This window comes from Doryrhamphus excisus, chromosome 3, assembly GCF_030265055.1.
Source record: "Doryrhamphus excisus isolate RoL2022-K1 chromosome 3, RoL_Dexc_1.0, whole genome shotgun sequence".
NCBI lineage: Eukaryota > Metazoa > Chordata > Actinopteri > Syngnathiformes > Syngnathidae > Doryrhamphus > Doryrhamphus excisus.
Window position 1 is genome coordinate 22461121 of NC_080468.1, and position 20736 is coordinate 22481856.

Genomic DNA, 20736 nt, shown 5'->3' on the forward strand with positions numbered 1-20736 from the left:
AGCTGGGACATGTCCCCCCCCTCCCCACTCCCCCCCTCTCCCCAGTCCTCCCCATAGACTCCAGCAAGAAGCTTTGATACCGAGGAACATTTCCATTTTTATCCCTCCTCCTCCTCAGCATAAAACCCACTTTTTTTTTTTTTTTAGACAGCACTATCATTGCAAGAGACATGATGGGGAGAGGCAAAAACGTCCCATCCTGTCCACTTTCCTCTGTCCAACCAGCCATACTGTCAGCTTTGAGGGTTTTCACTGTGAAACAAAGAAAGAGAAGAATCAGCAGCTGAAAATAAATGTCCAGGGAGTGTTCAAAGCCACTATGATGTTTAAAAGCGATGTTATTGTCGCACAAATGCAGTTAGATGTGCCGCAACATCTTCAGGCATCAATTCCAGAGCTGCATTGTCTTCTTTAAAAAAAGAACATCTGGTAATCATATCTGCAGCTTTATTATCTTAACTCCATATGGAGGTGTTGTCTTCTTGAGTGTATCATTTGTGTTCCTATACTGCTGAGTCATACATGTTTCTACCCCCCACCCCCCCACACACATTTTTTACATTACTTAACTGCAGATAATACCAGGGGTCCATTCGAGGTAAGACTTAACAGAACTGAAATATATTACATTTTTTATTATACAATTTAAGAAGTCAATTTAAAAATAGTAAATACCTCCCATCCCTTTTTAAAATACTAATACATTAAAAAAGACGCTTTATTGTCATTGTCATGAATGTCCTGCAACAGTGTGAATTAGGCCTCTATTTTATATACATTCATTTTTTGAAAGAATAATATGAGCATCATATAGGCATATAAGGCATATAAACATTTTTAATGATCAAACATAAATTATATATATTTTTTATTTGACCACAATGATTTTTTGTGCAATATTTTATGTATTTTAATACATATATTTTTGTATTATTGAGTGCATTATTGGCACCTCCTAATCATTTATTGTAGCTATTTTATTCAGATATTTTTAATATTAGATTTTTTTTATTGTAGCTATTTTATTCAAATATTTTTAATATTAGAAATAAATATTTTTACAAAATATTAGTTAAAAAATGATAAATGGCCATATAATGTATACTTTTATATGTATTTTAATGATTTTATTCTTGCCAGCATGATGCAAGGAGTATCATGTGTCTATATTAGGGCTTGGGCCTCTATTGGGGACAGGCATATAGTTACTATACGATTACTAAAATTTTTGTCATACATTTTGAATAATGTATTACTTTAACATATAAATTAATCAAATATTACAGTAAAAGCTATGTATGAAAAGATATATGAATGTTTTTACCAGAAAGGTTCCCAGCACAGAACACAAAGATAACCACGCCCTTACCCATCCGAAGCCACGCCCCTTCCTCCTCTCCCTAGTCCATGCATGGTCTCTCCCTTCCTCCTCCTCTCTTCCTCATGTGAGATGAGGAGAAGTTGAACATTTTCCTGCCATTGATTCACATCAGGAGGACATACCGGGGACTATTTGAAATACTTCACTTTTTTTTTTACACGTTTCTAGTTCATAACAACAGGCGGGAAATATTTCACATCGATGCCAACTAATTAAGTGGGAGGTTCCGGTCGGACAGCTGACGCACGCGCACGGACTGACTTGTCTGTTTAATTAACGGCGCTTTTTTGTTTGTCTGTTTGTGTAAATCCATATTTTTTTTTGTACATTTGTGTTTATTGAACGAGTTGTGCCGAAGAGTGACTCCAGGATGAACAGCAACAAAATCGAGAAGGAGAACGAGCAGACTGAATTCCACGAAGAAGAGGTGAGGCTCGCGCACCTGGTCATCTTATTTGTTGTCAGGCGGCAATCGAACACCACTTTCGGCTACTTGTAAAGTTGGTTTAACATTATTTTAACACCAAATACCGTCAAAACTGTGACTTGTAACTTTCTGTAACTGCCATGTCTTCATATTTTTTGTATGTTGACAAGTCATGTGTGTTGCTCATGTTTTTAACAGTAGATGTATTTTGTTTGTTTTTCCTTGCTTTTCTTTTACCCTTCAAAGTCATCCTAACCTACCTGTAGTTAAAAAAAAAATCAATTGTCTCAAATTATCCACAATCTGATTATACTTTAGTGAAGTATATCAGCGTATCAACAGCATTGTGATGTGAATTTGTTGACTTTGCCATCTTATACTGAGCAGCCAGGATGGCGATGCATGTCACAATAGCTAGCATAATGATGTAACACCGCACAGAATTTGTCCAAAGAGATACATTCCGGAGATGCTTGTTTGTTTCTGATATGTTTATAGTTTCACGAATGAGGAACTAAAAGGGATATCAAATATATAAAGTTAGCATTATTATTATTATTATATACTTTCCTGTGCATTATAATGCCAGAAAACGAGTTAATATGAGCTAGCTAAAAATGCATGTCATTGGGACACACCTGTTTCCACTACAAGGCCCTCAAAAATTAATATCCCATTGATAATAATAATACATTTTATTTGTATAGCGCTTTTCAAGATACTCAAAGACACTTTACAGAAAAATGAAGTTGAATAAAGCAAGTAAACAGAATAGAAGACACACCAAAATACAGCATTCATTGGTTAATACAGTTAAAACATAACATGTAATACTTACTGTTTTTTCCCCATTTTTTAATGATCAAAAACATTACCCGAACCTACCCATTTATCGGAACTAACACTAGTTTCGTCAACAAGGTAACCCCCCCCCCCCCCCCCCCCAGGCAGAGAATCATGTTGCTGTGTGCTAGGCAGATCACGCTATAGTGAAACATATACAGACACACACAGAGACAAAACAGTTATTTCCACATTGCTGACTGCTGATGCTGACTGGTGCAATGGCATCAATAGTATCTTTCATAACAAGACGTGTGCTCCCTGTTGAGTTGCTAAATTCTAAATAATCCTCAGGTTTAAAAAAAAAAAAAAACGCTCAGAACAAACAAGCATCTCGCTGAGACTTTGTTGCGATGTTGTCGGGTCTGGTTTTTGAGAACTGGTATCCTTCGGTTTATCTTGTTGTTTTATTGGTCGTTTGTGGAATCTCAAAGTTGCCCAACTATTCAGCTTCTCGCCACAACCTTCGACAATACACACGCACGCCATGATTTATAATCGTGATCGATGCCGAGACGTCACAACGCCTGTACCGAGGCATTGTGATAGTCGGTTATGGCAATGGAACACTGTTGGTGTTTATTTGGAAAGTGTTTTTGTTAGTTGCATTAGCTATAAAAGACAATAGCTATAAAACGCTAACTCTGACCTTGCGAGAGACAAAGTTTAACAACCTTCAAGGTATGACTCTCACATGCTGAACAACAACACAAGAATGTAACACGCCACTCAATGGATCACTGATTCGCAGCAGTTAAAGAGCCGTAATGCTGCTCGTCATGCTTCACTACACTGCCGGACCTCATACGCTACCAAAACCTGATGCAAGGTAGTCGTGTTAGCCAAATATGGTGCTGCTGCAGGCGAGCTATGTCGGCATTTTATCTTGCTTTGATAAGCTATCAGGTGCTCTGGATGCTTTCACGTCGCATGACACTTAGCATTTGCTGATTTCGCGTAGGTGACCACTAGCCTCCAGACCTAGTATGGACATGTGACCTTAACGTTTTGAGACTGCACTGGGGTTCCAATCGGAAAATCCGGGATGGCTATCGTGCCTTGTGTCAGCTACGTAAATAGTGTTAGCATCGTAGCATAGCATAAATCTGAAACAGTCCACACAAAAAATCTTGTCGATGAAATTGACAGATCATTAAGAATAGAAAGGTATATACTTCATATTAGAAGTATTACCACCTAATTGTTCTGAAATTGCACTGAAAATTAAGGGCATCCTTTTTAATTATTTTTCGTCTTTTTTCGCATACTTTCCATTGTACTTTCCGTTCCACCATGTAAAATTACTACTAATTATTACGTCTGTTTTTGGCTTATTCATACACGTTGTATAGTAATATTGTGAAATATCGCTGACTAGCTAGCTAGCTAGCTAGCTTCTGGGATGGTTTTGTTTGCAAATATCATTGTATTGTTTCATCTTGATGCTATGCTACTACTACGTCTCAATCAGTTCAGGTTTCCGATCACTTTAGTTACACCACCAGCTAAATGACTTATGTTGCGATAAGTTCCATTTTTCTGTTGTAAGGTCATGCAATATTGATAACCTAATATAAAATAAATGATGAAATGAGGTTAGTATAAGTCATGGCCGCAGCTTTACCCTGGAACAGATTATTTGTGTTTTTATTTATTTCCAACAAACGAAAAGTAAAAGATCTGAAAATCACATCAAAATATTTGATTCCATTTGACCTGGTTGACTTTTTGATGTACTTTTACAACTACCGAGCATGTCCATCTTTTTTTATTTTTAACGTTGTCACATCAAAAACGTTCTTTTAGCGCAGCAGGAGTTTGAACGTTTGTTGACTCTCTACTTGCAAGAAGAGAATATCACTCCAGCATCTAGGGGGTACATCTCCCCGCGGTGTCACTGTCCATTTTTCCTTGGAGTTATCATCCGCCAGGTGGAATAGCGGGTCATTCGTGACCTTTTCTTTCTATGCTACACGGGGGGGGCTACACAGTGGTCCATCGCTGGACTGGCGATGAAAAGGGCAAGCGGATATGTTAACTCTCTGTGACATCACATGCTTATATTGTAAAAATAAATATAAATAAATACAGATACTCCCCTAAAAGAGCTTTTCCATCTAACCCCATCCCCTTCCCCCCCGCACTCCCATGTCTGATAGCTTTGCAGTTTATTTATAAAAGCGGCGGGGGAATTGTCATCTTATCTTAGCCATTTGTCAGCTGTGCGACAAGAGCTATTTGAAAAGACAACAGCACGACTTAACGTCAGGAACGGCTGGCTAATGAGAAACTGTCACGTGAACTTGCTAAAATACATCGTACGTACTACATAAACTGGTTATAAAGAAGTTAGGGATTGACTGAAAATGTCAGGAAAATAGCTTACTGGATGGGTTGTATAAGCTGGTCCAGGGTTTAACTGTAACCTCTATGGAACCGGATGTATTATTCAATATTAATATATGCTTTAGCTATTTCATTGTTTTTAACTTTATTTATTATTTTTTATCAGTCATACAAGTGGTATTTATGTATTTATTTAATATGAATATAATACCTTTATATATCTGTTATTAGTTTCACTTCATGCAAGTGTTTTTTATTATTTACTATGAATTGTTTTTCTTCATTATTTACATTTATTTCTACAGCTGAAGTGTAATTATTATTATAATAATATAAATAATTATTAGCGCACAGACCTCACAGCTAGGAGACCAGGGTTCAATTCCACCCTCGGGCATCTCTGTGTGGAGTTTGCATGTTCTCCCTGTGCATGCGTGGGTTTTCTCCGGGTACTCCGGTTTCCTCCCACATTCCAAAAACATGCTAGGTTAATTAGCGACTCCAAATTGTCCATAGGTATGAACGTGAGTGTGAATGGTTGTTTGTCTATATGTGCCCTGTGATTGGCTGGCCACCGCCTCTTGCCTGAAGACAGCTGGGATAGGCTCCAGCACCGCCCGCCACCCTCGTGAGGAAAAGCGGTAGAAAATGAATGAATGTTACATATTTTGGCTGCACGGCGGTCGAGTGTTTAGCGTGCAGGCCCCGCAGCTAGGAGACCCGAGTTCGATTCCACCTTCAGACATCTCTGTGTGGAGTTTGCATGTTCTCCCCGTCCAGTCCCGGTACACCGGTTTCCTCCCACATTCCAAAAACATGCTAGGTTAATTAGCAACTCCAAATTGTCCATAGGTATGAATGTGAGTGTGAATGGTTGTTTGTCTATACGTATGTGCCCTGTGATTGGCTGGCCACCAGTCCAGGGTGTACCCCGCCTCTCATGAATGAATAATTAATTATTATATTTAATTTTAATATAGAATTATGTATGTATAGGCACAGGTATATATAAATGTATTAATTGCGCTCCAAGTGTAAAAAGAAATTAATTATGAGACTTACAGCTTTAATTCTAATTGTTATAATAGTTTTTCCATTTATTTTTTTGGAGCGCAACGTATCCATGTCGCATTTTAGGCCCCTTACCGCCAGTTTGGGAACGCCTATCTTAGATATTACTATTTCTCAGTAAAGAGCTATTTGTCTATCGTCTTTGTCTGTCTGACTATGTTTATGTGCTTATCCTATCCCATACAAGCTATAATTATGCGTTTCACCTTCCTTTCCACACTTTTATCTCTCTTTACCCTCGCTTCCTTCCCTTTGCCACACCCCTTTTCTTTCCAAGCCGACTTTATCTTGTTCTGGAAGCAGTTTCCTCCCTTCCTCATAATTTTTGCCACACTTGCTAAACCATTTAATCCCATTCGGCTCAGCTCCTTAAAGGGTAGTACCTTGAGTTACCAAACAGAACTACCATATATGGTCACAGGGAAGTGAAACTTGCCTGCCAGACTGCCGTCTCCATCAATGGTGAGACTGATAAAATGACTAAATTGAGGTAACGAGCTTTTGTTACAAAACAAAATAAAAATTAGCATCATTTACACTCATGACTTGTTGCACACACACGACTTGAGTTGGATAACAACTTTCAAAAAACACAGTAAAGTGGTAAATAGGATGAATATAGTCATTCATTTTGAAAATGTACGATTGATACCATGATAACATTTCAAATGCAATCTGCTTTGGGATGCTGATTGAGTCCTGTGCCATACGTTTTTAGAAGTTCCACTCTTCTGTGTGATTTATTATTGTGACTATTAAACCTCTTTAAGGGTGTGTTCTTGAGGAAACGGAAACAAAGGGAAGTACAGGAAGTTGCCGACATGGACTTGGCCGATTAGCTCGCGTTAACGACTGTTTTGGAATGTTGGAAAAATGGAAGATGTGAGTAAAGTCGTCTCTGAGCAAAGAGACATAAAAACCTTTTAAAGGTTAACCTGTTGGATCATTGACAGGTCTGGCGAGCTTTAATAGCGGCTTGATAGAACATCTGAGCTAAAGAGTGGGGGAGTGCTCTCAACCTCGCCCTCGGCAATAAGTGCACCCAACCTCTGACCTCAAGGTTTGCGCAGCTCTCGGCGTCTCGGGCTCTGGCGATTAGAAGACAAACGGAGTCGTCTGACGATGCTAACGCCTGTGGTCTGTCTGTCTTTCTACACAATGTCTTAATGCTAATGGAAAACAGTAACCGACAACAAAACTCAAACATTTGCCATTTCTCATGATAGTATGTTAAAAATAACTATAGGCGTCTTGGTCAAGTTGTGTACATTTTGTATATGTTTTGCAAAAAGTCAGAAAAATCATTTAATTTGTACTATTAAAGTAATATTAGTAAAAATAAAAGTAATACTAGTGGCAACTGATCAGATATTGATTGACTGAAGTTCAATTTTACGATGTACAGTAAACCTCGGATATATCGGATTCAATTGTTCCCACTGGTTTTGTCCGATATAAGCGAAATCCGTTATATGCGTATACCTGAAAATGTCCGTTTTACGCATATATCGGATTTATATCCGGTATATGCGTAAATCGGATTTTATCCGTTATAAAAAGGCACTTCCTTGACTATGTTTCCAATGTACCTGGACTGGGCAATGAAAAGAGACGTAAGGTAATGAGAATTTAACTTTATTGGACTCTGAGCATAACAAATTGTTAATTAAGCTAGGCCCTGTTACGCCCGTCAGGCCTACGTTATTTCCAATAGTGAGGTTAAGATCTCATTCACTGCTGTGCTAGTATTGTTGACGTCACTCACTTTTATATTTGTTCTAAATCTGGAGCCAGGAGAAAGACAATAGCCAGTGACATCAACAAGATTAGCATAACGATGCGGCCATCCGATATATGCCAGGGAAATTTAATGGAAATGCATTGGAACGGGACTGGAGATTTTGTCCGAAATAGGCGAAATCCGTTATAAAAAATCCGATATATGCAATGATTTTTTATTGGAAATGCATTACAGAAAAATCTGTTCTTTTTTATCTGTCCGTTGTGAGCGAATTTCCGATATATCCGAGTCCGATATATCCGAGGTTTACTGTAATACTCCACCTCATTCAAAAGTAGCTTCACGGCGGTGTAATTTGTTGCACAAATTACAAAGATCTCAATCAAAATTTAGTGTTTTTCGGCGAATATCAGCGTTCTTGAGTGTATATTTTGACCTTGTGCCGTAGCTTCTAAGACGACTGACACTACTACCACAGACGACTGTGCTTCACAGCTGAATCCTTGTCCATCCACAATGTGGCCAGAAGGTCCTCTTATCTATTAACTTGGCTGCGGAACACACACATGCACCAAGGTCATGTTCCTCATTTGAGACGGGACTGGACGGTCACCCTGCCCTGCACCACCCCCAACCTCCGGGCCCTCCCTCTAAATAAACCCAATCATCTAAAGTCACCAAATCAGTTTGCCACTATTAATATTGAAAAGAATAAAATATGTACATGCTGGAAGGTATTTTCTTTACTGCTTTGTCTTTCAGAATAAGGGCTTTAAAGAAAACGTCTGTTTAATTACAAAAAAAATAGTATGTTAAATGTATTTAAGCATCAAAACAAAATCTTGTCAACTGATGACACGGGATGGACAAGTGTGGATTTTTGCTTCCCGTATCTTCCAATGTACTGTAAATGCTTGTTTGTTCCTCGTTCTTCTCCTCTGAACACTCCTTGTTCATGCAGCTTCTTTTTTCAGCACAAGCATCGCAATATAAATGCACATTTTTCCTGAAAGGCACTTTTACAGTGGTATTACCCAATATAGTAGATATGATTAAAGGAAATAAGCCATTTAAGACTGCTTACCTTGTAGGGAAGTAAAATCAGTGGCGGACAGGAAGTGACATTGGGGATTTTGAGTTGAGATTCAGCTTGTTGTGGGCAATGGCTGCACGGTGGACTAGTGGTCAGCATGTTGGCCACACAGATCTGGGTTTGAATCTCTGTTTGGGCATGCAAAAATATGCATGTTTCAATGCCAATGTCGATTGCCGTCTCTAAATTGTCCATCAGTATGACTGTGAGTGTTAATGGTTGTTGGCCGCCATTACAGGATGTACGCCACCTTTCGCCTAAAGTCAGCTGGGATAGGCTCCAGCATATCCAGGTCTTGATCGCTTATGCATTTTATAGTATGCAATTTTAGATTTAGGGATTTTAGGCATCTTATACTATGTTTGCATTTAGCTATTTTCATGCATAAAAGTACTTAATTTGGGCAAAAAAATATGTAGAATTTGTATGAATGTATATTTTTCGACTATGATCATTTATGAATGAATGTTTTAGGGAGCGATGTTCAAATCGCAATGTAGCGAGGGACAACAATATATTCTTCTTCTCCTCTTCATGAACCGCATATTTCACGAAAGAAATTTCCCACTGTAGTCTCACTAGTTTATGTAACTCATTGAACACATACTGTAGAACTTCAACGTAGTAACACCCTGTAGTAGTAGTAGTAGTAGTAGTAACTATAATTAGAGCTTTAAAAGTTTTCTGTATTTCTTTTGGTGCTTCATATTCTGCTTTAGCGTTGCTAAGGAAACCGCCCCAGGCATTTGATCGAAATCTGCATGCCCATATATGGTCATTCAGTACTACTACTAACCAATAAGAGTGAATAAAAACATGCTTTATCTGCACTTTTAGACCCTAAAACTGCACCTTGACCATCTGAAAACACTATAAATAATAATAAGATGGAGCTGCACTGTAATCCGAAGCAGATGTTCCTGTGAATCAGTGCAGAAAACGACGGTGTATCACAACAGCTGACGTCAGGATTTGTGTCGGCAAGGGTCTTTTAAGGTGGACTCTTTAAATAGCTTAGCAAGGAGTTTTCCATTTAAGGACGTCTTATGCATCGATCAACTTAAAAGCCCGCAATGCCCCCCGTTAGCAAGCTCCCTGGTTTGATTAGATAAAGTGATAAGATTCGGTGGCGTGTCTCAGTATGACAACTTCCCGTAACCCCCCTTCATCCACACCCCACTGCTCCACCATCTACCAGTTGCTAAGATCCTTTGTTTGTGTGTAGCACTCGCCATTGGCATCAAGTTACATGTGGGAATGAGGTGTGCTCAGCGCTTTCCTTTGTCCCCCTCCCCGACTGATTATTGAATACTTCTTGTACTAGAACACTAAAAGCCCCCCCCCCCCTTCTAAACTTTTTAGAAGTCGTAGTTAAGAAAAAAAAAACAGTTATGGGGAGTTACATGCTCTGATGGACGTTTGAAATTGTGAAAAGTTTGTGTATTACCTGTAGAATAGGGCTGCACTTTCTTGCTTGAAATTTAGATAGCGATTCTTATTATTCTGATTATTTTGTGTTTTGTGTATCTGTGAATAAATGTAGTTATAATAAATGTAGTTCATCTTTTTTGCTTTTATTACATTTTTTTCATTGTAAACAACTCTTCAGATATTTTAGGTATCACTAAAACTAAAAAATATGGACTTCAGTCACCGTTCTGCTTGAATTTTCTTTTTTTAATAATATAATAATAATACATTTTATTTGTATAGCGCTTTTCAAAATACTCAAAGATACTTTACTGAAGAATGGAGTTGAATACAAGCAAGTAAATAGAGTAGAAGATACATTGAAATACAACATTCATTGGTTAATACACAGTTAAAACATGAGAAAAAGCAGGGCGGGGCACAGCAGTCAGATATAAAAAGTTAAAAAACAGATTTAAAGAGGTGGGTTTTTTGTTGTTTTTTGAAACTGGGAAGGTCAGGGCAAGCACGGAGTGAATGGGGCAAAATCTTTTTTGCCCCATGTTTTGCCACATCTGATTTTTTGGTCAAAATCAGATGTTTTCGCATAAAGCACTTTATGTTCTACTGCTGATCCATAAAGACCCACAAAAGCTAGAAACACATTATTTTTTCTAATGAAAGAAGACAGCCTAAAATTTCTTTATAGTTTTAATGTTTATATCATCTTAAAACTCGATATTCTGTGGGTCATGAAAGTTCAGCAAAAATGGCCAAAAACTCTGGCAGTGTGGAGCGTTCTTCTCTGAAAATGGCTGACAGTCAATGAGTTAATTAGGGTCGCCCGCTAAGTTTTATATACTGGTATAAATTCTTTCAATGATGAGTAAATGACTCCACGTTCAAGGAATCGTTGAATTGGTTAATAAAAACGTATCCTCATGGAATTTGACATAATGTGGATAGAATGTTGTCATCGGGCGGAGAATCGTGCTCAATCATGGCACATAATCATCATAAACATTAACTGTCTCCTCCCGAACTAAACATGTTGAAATGGCGATAAACACCGGCAAAGGTTGGCGGAACCTCATCTTATGGAGGGTGAATTGAAGCTAGCAGATTTAGCTTAGTTTAGCATGCTAGTATGGTTGTGTGTGAGTGCGTGACTCTGACTGGATGAGTACATTTTTAGTGCGTGATTTTTACAATGCCCGATGACGAGAAGCACCTTTTTATTCTTTAATGTTTTCAATTATAAATGGTAATGGTTTAATTTCATTTGAACATGCATCAGATTACAATTGAATGCATCCCATAATCAGTTCACAGTTCCACATGTCCAAAAGGAGTAGGAAGAAGCAAAGCTTATTAAATCCTACCCCTCCATCTGGTACTTTTACAATCAGTAACTGTTACATTTGTTCACTTCCTGCTTTCCATAATACAGTTTAAGTTTTTTTTTTTTTTTTAAATAATGCACCTTGTACCGAAGTACGATTTGATATGAGCATCCAATGACATAATGTGTACCATAGTAAGTGTCAATATAGTGATATATATAGCACATCATGACTGGTTCAAGACTCTTCATCCTTGTATTTAGCAAACATCAACTGCTTGTATTGTTTCTTGAATTGGCTTAAATAAATGAATTATAGCTTCATTGTTGTAACCCCTTGTTAGCACCGCACTGTATGCAGATTAACATGTTATTTTGTGCAAGCTAACAACTGCCTTTGCACCCTTACTGCCACTCTAACTTCTCCTCTTTTCTATTCTCTTGTCGTAGAACATTTAAATTCCCTGCTGAGGTTGAAAAGTTCAAATGTAAAAGGGAGGCTAGGAGAGCTGTCTGTTCTGCTGTACTGTACTGTTAAAAAAAAAAAAGCTGTCTTAACCTCCTTTTGTTACACTGTCTGCTATTTATATAAGAAGTTAATGAAAAGTACATGTCTTCTTCTAAGGTCCGAACTCTGTTTGTGAGCGGGCTACCACTGGATATTAAACCACGAGAGCTCTACCTCCTCTTCAGACCATTTAAGGTATGTTTATATGTTTTAAATGGATGAGCAGCAGCTATTCTTAGCAGCTGTTCTTTCCAGCAGCAGTCCCCCATTAATAGTGATGAAATTAACCGCAATGGAAACTCCCCCCAAGTGTGCCCCTTATAGTACCAAAACAACTACAGAAAAAAACCCAATATGAAGCATCTTCATATTGTATTTTAATTAATAATAATATACTGTATGTTAATACATTAACCAATCGCAAAAATAAAAACACAGCAGCAGTTGCAGCAACTAGTTACATTGTGGTAGTGGCTTAGCGCATTGTGAGCGCAGTGCTGATGTCGCTGCAGGTGAGTGTGTAGTGAAGATAGTCGCTTACCGGTCGGGTGTGTCTATCTTAATACAGTAAACCTCGGATATATCGGACTCGGATATATCGGAAATTCGCTCACAACGGACAGATAAAAAAGAACCGATTTTTCTGTAATGCATTTCCAATAAAAATTCATTGCATATATCGGATTTTTTATAACGGATTTCGCCTATTTCGGACAAAATCTCCAGTCCCGTTCCAATGCATTTCCATTAAATTTCCCTCGCATATATCGGATGGCCGCATCGTGGCGCTCCGATTTGCCGAATCGTGACAGGCCGCTATACGACGTCATTTGCAGCGTTTGCAGCGTTGCCTGCGCGCCCAGGTACATTGGAAACATAGTCAAGGAAGTGCCTTTTTATAACGGATAAAATCCGATTTACGCATATACCGGATATAAATCCGATATATGCGTAAAACGGACATTTTCCGGGTATTCGCATATAACAGATTTCGCTTATATCGGACAAAACCAGTGGGAACAATTAAATCCGATATATCCGAGGTTTACTGTATTAATATTAACGTATATATTATATTAACGTCGCTGGCGCTTGGTTAAGATGCACATCACATTATATGTAAATGGCGCTTTTTGGAGTTTTCCCAGAAGACTTTGTCGAATAAGTGTTTCCCATTATGTCTATTCATAGCTAGATCTTTTTAGCTGTTTTCATATCTTCGGAACGCACAGAAAAGAGAGGGTTGAGGATGATGAGGATGAACAAGTATTATTTTTAATACTGAAGTTTTGAGGTTTGTTCAGGTTTGGAGAGTTTGTTTGTAATTTTTTGAACAATGGTCTTAAACTTTTAATCAGCTGATAAACAGCCTAGTTCAGTTTAATTGTTGTTTTCAATAAATTACTTTTTCAAAGTGTTTTTTCTCACACTCCCCCTTCTTACTTTTGCATATTGTAGCACTACTTGAAATGTCATTCAGATACAAATGTGCAAAAGGTAAATTTTAGCTGTTTTCCAAAAGGTCTTGTTTGTGTGTGTGTATTTGTATACAGTATATTAATTGTAATATTTTATTTCTTTCAGGGTTATGAAGGTTCATTGATAAAGTTTACTTCAAAACAGGTAGGCAACTAATCACACACTACGTAGTTTGCTGTTTAAGAAGAACATGGTGTGAGCTACGGGATGTCATCCTGCCTCCACTGTGGCATTGTTATTGTTGTTATTAATATTAGTAATAATACATAACATTTTTGTGTGCTTTTCCTCTATACTTACCAACAGTGAATTATTTTAGTTCATTCATTCATTCATTTTCTACCGCTTATCCTCACGAGGGTCGCGGCCATGCTGGAGCCTATCCCAGCTGTCTTCGTGCGAGAGGCGGGGTACACCCTGGACTGGTTGCCAGCCAATCACAGGGCACATATAGACAAACATTTATTCACACGGTGTCTAGTCAACTTGCTAGCTAAAGCTAGTGTTAACATCAGGTAAAGTACACAGCATTATGTTAACTGGATAATTGAATTTGTACTGTATTCACAGCATAAAGCATCATTTGTGTGCTGCTTCAATATCGACTTAATTTATTGTTTTGCTTACCTGATTGGTTGAAAGTAGTCCGGGCGTAGGCCGTCAATAAGGGGGCGAAAAGTCCAGTGTAACGCGTCATAAATGGTGCCAGGTAACTCTGTAAACCATGAATCCGGAGGTGTTGTGAGTGGTGCATCCTCATGTTTTGCACATTATCACAATTCGCACTGGCTAGCATTGTTGCACACTGTCCATGGTTGAGATAGATGAACACAAACAATCCCTGATCCACCGAACGTGGGCAACGATTCTGGGAGAATCATAATGTCGGAATCGATTCCAATCGATGCTCGATGCCCATTCATTCATTCATTCATTCATTCATTTTCTACCGCTTTTTCCTCACGAGGGTCGCGGGGGGTGCTGGAGCCTATCCCAGCTGTCTTCGGGCGAGAGGCGGGGTACACCCTGGACTGGTCGCCAGCCAATCACAGGGCACATATAGACAAACAACCATTCACACTCACATTCATACCTATGGACAATTTGGAGTCACCAATTAACCTAGCATGTTTTTGGAATGTGGGAGCAAACCGGAGTACCCGGAGAAAACCCACAAGGGTGGAATTGAACCCTGCTCTCCTAGCTATGAGGTCTGCGCGCTAACCACTCGACCGCCGTGCCGCCCGCTCGATGCCCAATCCTAGTTAAATCCTAGTTAAATCTATTAATTTATTTACTTATTATTGTTTGTTGTCAGCTTTATCTAGTCTATGCTCCGTAATTATCTATACAAGTGGTGAAATCCTTGAAAACCTTAACTGAGGCAAGTGAGGCAACTGGATGTTGTTGTGGGGTCTTATTTCACACCACTATAAGGTTATGTAATTTATACTGCCATTTTTTTTTGATGACACCATAATAACATTAACAAGTGAGGAAAAAAAACCTAACCCCTTTTCACAAATCGACTTAGCACTTTTACCTTATAAGGAAAGAGTCCTGTCTCGGAAGCCTTTCTAATTATATTCTGCCTGTTGACGTCGTCTTTTCTGTTTTTTCCCCATTTTTTTTTTCTTTTCAGTATTCCCATAACCCCTTCGTACCCGTCTAGCAATAATAACGAAGATGCTCCGTTATTTCTCCCCCTGGCTGCTTCCTTATTTGGGCGTATAGCGGAGCTTTAATAAACACTCCGAGAGCGCCTACATGAACAAGGAAACAGGATGGAGGAGGGGGGTTGAATAGATGTTTATGTCACTCAGACAGGAATGCCGACTCAGTTTTTTTTTTTTTTACCCTAAAATCTGTGTTTCTTGTCTCCCTAGCCGGTGGGGTTTGTCAGCTTTGACAGTCGATCAGAGGCAGAAGCTGCTAAGAATGCCTTGAACGTAAGTACCACGCCCTCAACATCTCCAAGACAAAAATAATCCTCATATTATGCACCAGAACACATAAACACAAAGCCTTTGTCTGGCAAAATACGCTCTTATTCCACATAGAAACACAAGATATTGATCTAGGGTTTTATGTGGTTCTCATAGAGACTTATGACCTTCACAAAAGTTCTCACAGAAACACTAATAAGATCCAATAGTGGATCAAAGTATTCCTTTTACACAACAATAATCAAGTGTTAAACTGCATTATACTGCATTATACTGAATCTGAATAGTAATATTATGGTTTCCATATTTTGGGGCAAAAATATTAAAAAACAATGCAGGGCACTCCCAATTCCATCCTTATCCTTTCCCCTTTGTCTCACCCAATATAGTAGACATTCATTCATTCATTCATTTTCTACCGCTTTTTCCTCACGAGGGTCGCGGGGGGTGCTGGAGCCTATCCCAGCTGTCTTCGGGCGCGAGGCGGGGTACACCCTGGACTGGTGGCCAGCCAATCACAGGGCACATATATAGACAAACAACCATTCACACTCACATTCATACCTATGGACAATTTATAGTCGCCAATTAACCTAGCATGTTTTTGGAATGTGGGAGGAAACCGGAGTACCCGGAGAAAACCCACGCATGCAAACTCCACATAGAGATGGCAGAGGGTGGAATTGAACCCTGGTCTCCTAGCTGTGAGGTCTGCGCACTAACCACTAGACCGCCGTGCCGCCTATAGTAGACATAATAATAGAAAATATGACATAATATAGACTCACACATAGGGAGTATAGTAGATTCTGTTTTTATTAGCCAATGATGCGATTCCGGGCCATATATTCTACACAGTGGCTAACAAAAACACATACTCATAAGTAATGTAATGAGTAATGCTGTAATAAGTAATGCTGTTGTTTGTCTTTTTTAGCACTTGGGTAACATATATAGCTACGAATACTTACTAATTATTGTTAGGGGTAATAATACATCACCATTAATGAACATGACATAGTTCTCTCATATAAATTAACTTTTGAAAATAGCTGTCCAAACTTACATCATAAGAAATTACACCACATAATTTTATTTATTTATTTTCACATTTTAAAAATAAAGCTTGCACAGCAGGTTACACTGCTGACCAGATTTGAATAAAGTGTACCGTGACTGGAAACAGCTTGTTGTGTTCAATCTGCCTGGCTTTTTGCTAGTTAGCATTAGCTTTAGCCTTAGCTTGATTGCCAACCTTCAGTCTGGCAAAGCAAAAGGTGGATAAGATCGGTTTCATGTGCAAGGATTGGCTGAACGATTCTCCAAAATGAATTAAATCAACGGCAATCAGCATTCTGGAAACTTCAGCACCACTTAATATATGCAAGTATACATATGTAGTATGTGTATACTTGAGACTAAATACATATTTCTGACCCTGTGTGGGGAAAAAGAAAAGATACATTTATATGACACCCAAAAAAAATCATTGAGAGTTGTGTTGTCGGATCATTCCATTGTGGGAAAGAGCCGGTGTATCAAATAAATGTCACATTCATTAAGGGCCCAAAATTAATAAAACATACAGTACAACCCCGTGATGAGTTCATGCACTCACCGGAACTGCATTTATATTTTATATTATCATTTTATTATGAGCTAACAATAGTCAGAGTGTTTCCATAGTATTACACAGAGAATTGTGTTGGGGTTTATTTTTTGGGAGGAGGTGAGATGCATCCCGGGGGTCCTATGCAGCTATGGAAGACTTTTCAAACATCTATTTGCATATTAAAATATGGGTGCATTTGTTTTGTGTCATTATTCAGAACCGATACACGAGTGACAATGTTGCTTTTATTTTTTGCTTTCTTTTCTCTTGCTCTCTTTTCTCTTCGTTTCAGCGATGAAAAATACTTTAAATAGCAGTCACCATTTTGTTATGCCCAGACAGCGTCTGTACCTCAACGTTGTGTATGTACTGTCAAGTGTATGGTGTGCATAAGCGTATAAATAAGCGACTCCTTAATGATGAATCATGCCATTTGAAGATGGTTTGGTTTTGCGTGACCCAGCATTAACATTTTTTTTTTCCTTAATCCTCACACAAGCCACTGTCACTTTGTATACAGTATTGAATACAGGAAGTGAACAAATTTCTGAGTGATTACTCTGATATGGAAAAAGGGTAGGATTACATAACCTCTGCGCCTGTTGCATTGTGGAACTGTAAATTTATGATTTTCATTCATTCATTTTCTACCGCTTTTTCCTCACTAGGGTCGCGGGGGGTGCTGGAGCCTATCCTAGCTGTCTTCGGGCGAGAGGCAGGGTACACCCTGGACTGGTGGCCAGCCAATCACAGGGCACATATAGACAAACAACCATTCACACTCACATTCATACCTATGGACAATTTGGAGTCACCAATTAACCTAGCATGTTTTTGGAATGTGGGAGGAAACCGGAGTACCCGGAGAAAACCCACGCATGCACAGGGAGAACATGCAAACTCCACACAGAGATAGCCGAGGGTGGAATCGAACCCTGGTCCTCCTAGCTGTGAGGCCTGCGCACTAACCACTCGACCACCGTGCCGCAATTTATGATTTTCTCCAATGTAATACATGCATGTTTGAAATAAGAAAACCTGAAGTGAAAAACAAAATTCTCAAGTAAAAACTATAAAAACAATCACTTAAATGACGAAATACTCAACAAATGACAAATTGCATAATGTGACAATCTTTTGGACTTCAATTTGTGGCATTCCTATGAAATCATAGAAGAAATAATCATATTGTTTATGAGGGATTATGCTATTTGAAGATGGTTCGCACATGTCACTTTTTTTCTTATCCCATAAGTGTAAAAATAAATACATTTACTAATAGTAAAAAGTAAGAACAATAATAGCATTTATGCGGTATTACACTATTCAAAGATGGGTCGCGTCACATTTTTAGCACATTGATTTTTATATTGAAAATACACAAACAAATATGATACAGGCACATGTCTTAAACAATACCTTTCTTTCTCAAGCACTAAGGTTATAAATAACTTTGAGGGAGTGTGCCTTGAAGTTATGATGAAGCGCAACGAATTTAGACGTCGACTTTAGAATTTAGACGTGTTTTTTTTGTGGAGCTCTTTGACATTTCTATTTTTGTAATCAGGTGTCCACTTTTTATCTCTCCGTTTTTTTTTTTTTACAAGTGCAAAAAAGAAGCCTTGGCAAGAAAGAAAGGAAGGAAGGAGGGGGAGAACATTGTCGGCGGGCGGCTATAAATGGCTCAGTTGTGGATTAGCGTGATATTCTGTTTCTGATGATGGGCGGCGGCGGTGGTGGACGTGATGATACAAAGCCGGTATGATGTCACTGAAGGCTATCAATGCTCTCTCAGGTTTAATAGGCGCAACCTTGTTTTGAGAGCACGGTGCATTAACGGAAAGCGGAGGGATGACTCTTCCCATGAAGGGGAGGGGAATTAAGTGGGATTGCCTTGGCTCAGCGTACTGGCAGCCGCTGCCCGTTGAGGTAGAATAACAAATCAAGGCCTGAGCACGTCTCTGAATCTTTGAAAAAACGTATTGTTACTGTGCCGGAGTGTAACCTCTCAGGTCGAAAACAATAGGAAGTAATACAAACAATCATACTACTTTTGTGATTGGATCTAGACCAATCAGATTTATTTCATAAATCAGTACAAAACAACCAATAAATGCTATTAAGTAACAATTAATATATTTCTGTTAGTTTTGGCAGAGCACATCACTGGTATAAAATCTTTTCCCATAAAAAAAAAAGTCTCTTAAATTTTAAAAATGTATTTCATTACCTTTTTTAATATTTGTAAATATTTAATGGCATTTAAAAATATTTAAAAATATTTTAATTGCTCCACCCTCAGCCATCTCTGTGTGGAGTTAGCATGTTTTCCTCGTGCATGCGTGGGTTTTCTCCGGGTACTCCGGTTTCCTCCCACATTCCAAAAACATGCTAGGTTAATTGGCGACTCCAAATTGTCCATAGGTATGAATGTGAGTGTGAATGGTTGTTTGTCTATATGTGCCCTGTGATTGGCTGGCCACCAGTCCAGGGTGTACCCCGCCTCTCGCCAGAAGACAGCTGGGATAGGCTCCAGCACCCCCGCGACCCTCGTAAAGATAAGCGGTAGAAAATTAATGAATTTTGATTGCATTTTTATAATTTATTCAACTGTATTATTTATTTAAAAGTTATTTTATTTTATAAAATGCTGTAATTTATATACTTTCATTGTTGAATAAATATATTTATCATGAAACGTAACTAAAAGTGACATATTTTCAATATAATTAATCAATAAATCTTTTAATAAAGCCCGAATTGTCAGCATTTAGGCTCCAGCTTTGAACCTTTGGATATTTCAAATATCCCTAACTTCTTGTGAGCAGTATATGAAAAAATGTGTTACTTATACTCCAGAAAATACAGAATGTTTCACAATTAAATTGACAATATAATACATTACACAATATTGTAGTTATCCGTTGATAAAATTAATATCATTTACTTTTATTTGCTGCGGTATTAAATATAATTATCATTCAAGCATTATGTAATTTCTTAAAATGTGAAATAATTGATAAAATTGTAATTTATTAATGTGAAATATACTGAAACTTTATAGGGTTATTAAGAAAATACTTAACCGCTATTATGTTTTGTTAATAATTGAATGCTTAATGTAATTGTCATATACATATATAGTATATAAACAAATAAATACAATTAATTATGAATTAATTATATACCATATCCCAACTATATTTTCCAATTTAGTACTGTTTATGTATTTCATTTTGGTGCGGTATCAATAACCTTCCCTTTATTAGAAAAAACAAGAGCAGTGTCAGAAGGCAATAAGACAGTCTTAGTTGGTACACATTAAAACAAAAGGCCACGACTTTCATTATACTTCACAGCAGCTTGAGTGGATTAAGTGAACACACTTCCTGGTTGTGCTGATCCACTTTGTTTTTGGTTTCGGGTTTCCTTTGTTCTCGGGAACGCCAAGAAAGCCCTCATTGAGTCTCTTTTTTTTTTTTTTTTTTCCATCTCAGGGGGTCCGTTTTGATCCAGAGATCCCGCAGACTCTCCGGC

General features: G+C 38.2%; 1 protein-coding gene across 4 annotated transcripts in view; it reads left to right on the plus strand.

Annotated features, from left to right (window-relative positions):
- Window positions 1–1036: 1036 nt before the first annotated feature.
- Window positions 1037–20736, plus strand: part of LOC131124923 (RNA-binding protein with multiple splicing-like) — a 36291-nt gene continuing 16591 nt past the window's right edge. The window contains exons 1-5 of one of the 4 annotated variants that reach the window (XM_058065928.1): window positions 1037–1808; window positions 12280–12357; window positions 13747–13785; window positions 15528–15590; window positions 20697–20736. The exon at window positions 20697–20736 is cut by the window's right edge and continues 111 nt beyond it. In XM_058065928.1, the coding sequence (XP_057921911.1) occupies window positions 1752–1808; window positions 12280–12357; window positions 13747–13785; window positions 15528–15590; window positions 20697–20736 (277 nt within the window). In that variant the 5' untranslated portion in view covers window positions 1037–1751. The remainder of the gene's footprint in view (window positions 1809–12279; window positions 12358–13746; window positions 13786–15527; window positions 15591–20696) is intronic. The other 3 variants (XM_058065927.1, XM_058065926.1, XM_058065925.1) reach the window with 3 other exon arrangements.